Source organism: Sinocyclocheilus rhinocerous, unplaced genomic scaffold (genome assembly GCF_001515625.1).
Source record: "Sinocyclocheilus rhinocerous isolate Xijiao unplaced genomic scaffold, SAMN03320098_v1.1 scaffold2046, whole genome shotgun sequence".
NCBI classification, from domain to species: Eukaryota; Metazoa; Chordata; class Actinopteri; order Cypriniformes; family Cyprinidae; genus Sinocyclocheilus; species Sinocyclocheilus rhinocerous.
This window is the reverse complement of record NW_015639535.1, coordinates 512797-519450: the sequence shown is the minus strand read 5'-3', so window position 1 is coordinate 519450 and position 6654 is coordinate 512797. Positions and strand designations below refer to the sequence as shown.

At 37.7% G+C, this 6654-nt stretch overlaps 1 protein-coding gene across 1 annotated transcript in view; it reads right to left on the bottom strand.

Moving 5' to 3' along the window:
• The window catches only part of LOC107751476 (contactin-associated protein-like 5), a gene marked incomplete at its 5' end in the record, with an annotated part of 64974 nt that extends 64796 nt beyond the window's left edge, over nucleotides 1–178 (bottom strand). Inside the window, one exon of the mRNA XM_016567217.1 lies at nucleotides 94–178. Coding sequence (XP_016422703.1) covers nucleotides 94–178 — 85 coding nt within the window. The remainder of the gene's footprint in view (nucleotides 1–93) is intronic.
• Nucleotides 179–6654: the final 6476 nt, after the last annotated feature.

Here is a 6654-nt window from a genome sequence, read left to right as displayed (position 1 = left end):
ACACACACACACACACACACACATATATATATGTATATATATATTATTTTTTTATTTTTTTACTAAGATACTGTATGCAAATAGGCTACTCACAGTTGTTTGCTGCCAGTGTGGTGCGTAGCGCGCACAGGAGCGCGAACGCGTGGAAACTCAGCGCGTCCATCAGCACCCACCTTCGTTACCTCTCCAAACGCACAACAACGCTTATCCAAGTTCCACTATATTCCCAGCCAGCGTAAAATAGCTCCAAGAAGCCAGTTCGGGTCCGGTTCGGGATCGGCTCCAGCGGCTCTTCGGCTAGTCTGTCCAGTGGTGAATTGAACGAGACACTCCCCCCATAGTTCCTCTTAAAGACATACGTTAGGCTCTTCCCACGAGACTCTACGCACACTAAGTTTTTGGCGGGGTTTGCCTGGATGTCTTCAGATCTGCTTGATATTCCGAACTGTACAGGTCCAGCTGAACTCGAGAAGATAATGAGGTCAGAATGAGACTTTGTGCGTTTTGATGCGCGCGAGCCAGCAGACACAGCGTGGAGAGGTTGTGCGCTGTGAGCCGAATGATACGATCTGTGGAAAGCAGTTGCGTTTTGAGAGAGAGAGAGAGAGAGAGAGAGAGACGATTTCAGCAGCACATATGTGGACAGCGCTCACTGACGCGCTCCAGTTTTACGCACGACGCTTGAAGCACATCAGGTGTAAACGTCTGAAACGTCTATTTTTTTTCGCGGTATATTTCTCAAATCTTAATATAATACTCTAATATGTGTCTGATACACAGTAGTTTGAAAATATACATCTAATACTGTGTAAATTAATATCAAGTACATGGTGGCTTTGATGTTTCTCCTAAAATTCACTTGAATGTGCGCGACTTCCGGTTCATTAGCCGCTACAGGTAAGAATAACAAAGTCCAACTAAAACTATTTGCTCCACAAACCAGTGTTTACAAGTTAAAATAATATGATGGCAAATACCAGTTTTCAGTATCAAGCACATAATGGGCTGTTGTTTACAGGTAAAATAACTGGAAAACAAATGACAACGGAAGCCTAGCACATTCAAGTGAAAATGGCCACGTCTGCTGTTACAGTAGGCCTACATTAAAAACAAAGTGGTATAGGCTGTACATTAAAAATATAAAATAGTGCGGAAAGAATAGCATGACATTTGGCCTTTAATAGAAATAACTTGAGTTCAAATTGACACTTTTGGAGACTTAAAAAAACGTAACATTTCACGTTTTAATGTCTGTTTTTCTCGCAGTAGCCTATGAGTCTCAAATCTTCATATTCTCATATCTGTCAACTACATATTAGTTAAAAAATCTACATCTAATCCTTAAACTGTGTAAATATCAAGTACAGATATGCTGAATAACCTGCTGCACTGGTGTTTCTCCAAAAATTCATTAGGAGACATAAAAACACACACAGATACATCAATAGTTGTTATACGTTAAGGGGCAATTCACACAAAATGTGTTTTTTTTCTTTCCACTGTGCAATTTTCCTATTGTTCTATGTAAACAGGACTCTCACATCTCGCTCATGACACTGCGTTCTAAAAAAACATGTCTAGACCTGGGGCAAGTTCAAGCTCAAACCGGTGTGCACCGTTTTGCTACGGTTTCCGGTTTGAACGACATGTTTCCTGGAAACGGTGTGCAACGGGGTTTGAGATGCGTTTTCTCTTGTTTGGTGGGTGTGTCAAACATGTCAGCCCAATCAGCAGCAACATGTATATAAACCACGCGGTATTAAAGAGACAGCTGTTTGATTGGCATGTTCTCTTTTATTCTGGAGGGCAAGGGCAGTGACTGTTACATCGAGCATATTTTGCAGTATTAAACACGTATTTATACCGATTTCATCAGGCTCCGAAAATTCTTCAAAAAGAACACAAAGAATGGCCTTCTCAGCTGCCATAGTCATCAGAACAGTGTGTTCAACGCACCACCGTTTCCATTTAAAAAAACGTTTTGCACCGTTTTTGTCGGGGCTGAACGCAGCCCTGGTGTTTTTCCATTCCACTTCTGGAATCCTGCGTTTTTTTACCACAAAAAGCTTTATCTGTTAATATAAGAATTTGGATAGAACAGTGCATACATTTTTGTCTTTAATGAGAGTAACTTCAATTTCAAATGGAGACTTGAGCTTATATTGAGCTTATATAAGATGCGGAATCCTTGGGTATGAATCCCGTGAAAAACATGACTCACGATGAAAGAAATGAAAGATGAGAGATCGAAAAACAAGCAAAAACGGCATGCTTGCGATTGTGTTTTTACGTCACATTCGCTTTTGTTCATACTATCGGGTAGGTTTAGGTCTAGTGCAGATGGTACGTTATTTTAAAACATCACAGAGCATTAAGAATCATAGCGCCACTCAACGGACATTTCAAGTCAGACCTGCGGTGACATGTACAAAACCAACGGCACATAAAACGTACCATATGTACGTTCATCTGTTCCGGGGAAAAACAAAACAGAACACTCTTTTAGCGCCATTCAGTGGACATTTCACATCAAATATGTCACGAAACGTACATGGCGCTACGTATTTCGCATCTTGCAAAAAACTTCCCACAGGTACGTTTTCGTCATGAGATCAGGCTCGTTGTGAAAAGGTTTTCTGTGAGTTTAGTGGTTGTTTCCAAGCTGAGACTTCAGTAAAGGCCTCCATTTGCTCTCCTTTCACTCCTTGTCCTTTCCAGCACATGTTTCCAGTAACTAAATAGACTGCTGACTGAAAACCATTCGAAACTCTAAAAATCAAGTGAAAATACAGTTTATAAGACTTTCTACCTGAAAAATGTTGTCTGCAAACTCTCAGAGATTAGCATCGCTATACCATCCATTTTCTCCAGAATGCTAATGCGATGCATTTCCTTTGAGATTGAAGAATTAAAGTTGGATAAGTGAGGTAATTATTCTCTGTATCTTCTAAAACACAAAGACGAGTGCTGGGTGATCCATCATGATACACTATGCAGAAAAACCAAGTTGAAGACATCATAATGTAACTGTTTTATGAACCTCACGTAACTGAGAAAGCTGAAGATACATACACTAAATATCTACACACATTAGTGTTAATGCATTTTACAGATGCGTTGGTAATCTTTCGGCAGGTCATATAGGGCACAATGGCATGTGTTTGAGACTGGATTATATGAATCCAGAGTACAGGGATTAGAGCATTAATCCCAGAAGTCATTTGGACGGAGAATGACACCGTCCTCTGTTCAAAGAGCAAAGACCTACTTTGATACAGTCTGCACACTGATATAGTGGTCAGCCATGTACGCAGTGTTTATCTGCATCTTTCTGCTGCATCTTTGAGAAGATAAATATATGTTTTTTGTTCACACATCAACTTCCAACATCGTTTTACAGAAAATGTGAATGTCGCCACAATGGAATTGCAGTAATTTTGTCATTGGGAATTGTTATATACATGCAGTGCAGTTATTTATTAAGAAGTGTTAAAGAACAAGTGTTAAAGAAGAATTATATTAATTTATATATAATGCTACTGATGATTATCTGCTGCATCTTTGAGAAGATAAATATATGTTTTTTGTTCACACATCAACTTCCAACATCGTTTTACAGAAAATGTGAATGTCGCCACAATGGAATTGCAGTAATTTTGTCATTGGGAATTGTTATATACATGCAGTGCAGTTATTTATTAAGAAGTGTTAAAGAACAAGTGTTAAAGAAGAATTATATTCATTTATATATAATGCTACTGATGATTAATGTTTCATAAACTCAGAAACATTAACACTATTCTCTGCATTGAAGAGTATGAATCTATCTATCTATCTATCTATCTATCTTACACACACACTTACATATTTCATGTTCATATTTTAAATATTCTAAAATATAGAAAATGTTAAAATACAACACTGATATATTTTAGATATATAATTATTTTTATGCAAAATAATGCAAATGATAATTCATGTTTCATGAGTTCAGAAACATTAACACCAAGAACAGTATGAGTCATCATATGCTTTATGAACAATATTTGAAGGACAAATGTTAATGATTAACTCAGACTTTTAAATGTTTAAATATATAAATGTCAATTTAATTACAAGGAAAACTGTTGTTGTTGTTGTTGTTGTTGTTGTTGTTGTTGTTGTTGTTGTTGTTGTTGTTGTTGTTGTTGTTGTTGTTGTTGTTGTTGCTGTTGTTGCTGTTGTTGTTGTTGTTGTTGTTGTTGTTGTTGTTGTTGTTGTTGTTGTTGTTGTTGTTGTTCTTCTTCTTCTTCTTCTTATTCTTATTCTTATTCTTATTATTATTATTCTTATTTTTAACTTGGCCATTAATTGGTCATAAATTCCCCAAATATCCTCCCCATTTATGTTTTCATAAAACTCCAATTGAACTTTAAATGTGTAAATGACACATTTAAATTATGTAAATCCAGATAAGAAACATAACAATAATTAATAACTTTTAAAATATTTTTTTAATTTTCAGCATTTGTCATTGTGATACATTTCCCAATTTTGTCAAATAGAAAACAACATTTGATCAATTAATATAATGCATAGAGTAATAACATATTAGAGTGATAGACAGTTTTCTATGTCACATATTCCAAAGTGCATCTAGAATTTTACAACCAACCTTCTGGAATTCTCCTTCTCAGTCTCTCATTGGGAATTCATCCTGGTCTTCTCTCGCCGGAGACCCATTTCCTGCCTCATCGTTTTTTAAAGTCCCAGCATGCTGTGCTCTGATCATGCTGTTAGTTTTACAGATTAGCGGCTTTTAATTTACTCTCCCCGCTCTCCCTTCCCGCTGGCTCCTCACGTCTTCCGTCCACGGTCAAGGTTCTCGCCTTCCACCTGCGGTTGAAAGCGTTTGGATTTCATTTGGTTAACCTCACTTTAATAAGCTGGGTAAAGATAGACTGGATGGGTGTCATCCAGTTGCATGAAGGTGAGATGAGAATGGTGTTGGGGAAGCCATTTCGAAGATATAGCTTGCTATGATATGAGCTAATGTACTCATGATTTCAAGTAGTTAATCTACTGTCAAAATGCACAAAAAGAAGCTTGAATAAAAAAAAATCTACTGTCAAAACATACAAAATGTAAAACTTGAATTAAAAAAAATCCTGGTCTTCATTGTAATCCTCTTGTTCATACAGTATGTCTAATCAAATGTTTGATTCTTTTTAGTGAATCACTTCATCCTAAATGCTTCATTCTCTGCTTTGTTTGCTTTATTCATGTGAATTGGTTGGTATTAAACAGTCTGTAGCAGTGGCCTAGTCAGAATTGTATTTTTGGGCGGGCCTCGGCAAAAGTGAGCGGGCACTAGGCTGACTAACGGACGGAGTCCAGTGGCATAGCGCAAATGCGGCCCCCAACCACAAACTCAAGGGTGGGTGGGTTGGTTATATGTCTGTGATGAGTGGGGCGGGGCCGAGAGCCGTGGGAACGGAGCGAGGCCGGTGGAGTAAATGCTAATGCACGACACCTGCGCCACTCACCGGTCTCGAGTCCCACGGAGGAGCTCCGGAAGGATAAAAGGAGGAGTGACGACAGTGTTGGAGGAGAGAGGACCAGGCCTGGACTTTATTTTGTGTTTTGTGTGCGGCAGTCGTCCGCGAGGGGCTGCCGCTTTACTTTCATTTTGTGTTTGTTTATTTTATTAAATTGTTTAAATGTCCGCCGGTTCCCGCCTCCTTCTTCCCGAACTACGAATGTTGTTACAATGTCGCAATATTGTAAATAATTGTTTTCAACCAGGAGGGCGAGCCAATGGATATCACACAAGCAACGTGCAAACTTTGCGCAAGAGTTATGCGTGAACCTCTTAATCTCAGTCAATTCACCAGAAAGTGAAAGTAAAAACTGATGGTGCTTTCGGCATATGACGCTGCATTAACGGCGCATATTCTCTCAGAGACGACGAGAGACGAATCTACTTCATATGCTGGTAGCCTATATAGCTAAATGTTTTAATTCACTCCCTTAATATTTCTCTCATGGCCCGAACGTAGGCTAGTGGAAAAAAAATTTAAAAATGGGAGAGAAGAAACGTATTTCGTGTTAAACAGGTTGTCTTTTTTTCTTGTTTAAAAAAAATCGGTGCTTGAAATAAAGCTTTTTCATTGATGATTGCAGTGTTCACAATTTTAATTATAGGCCTATAATTCATTGTAGCTATAATAAACCTGTTTTGAAAGACCTTTTTAAAAACATTTTCAATGAGGAGTAAGCTAGCCTAATTTTTATTATCCTCGCAGCGCGTCAGTTATGCGGTGATGCGCTATGAAATTATTGCGGGGCAAATTAATTGTAATATTAATTTAATAATAAAAGTAACTTAATAATAATAAGCCTATTAATAAGAAGAATGTAACCGGCCTACATTCGTTGAAAATGCCAAATTAGATATAACTAAAGTGTATAAAATTATTTTATTCAGAAATGTCATGTTCGTGATTTTTTTTAAATTTGTTAATTCGTTATTTAAAATAATAGGCCTACAAATTAGGAAACAGGTTCAGTTAATCGCAGGCGTCAGTCACAAAAATTATATAAAAAAATAATTAGGCTAAATAAATAGTGAGGACGACTGGCAACATCTGGTCTTAAATTCTTTAGACACCGCAC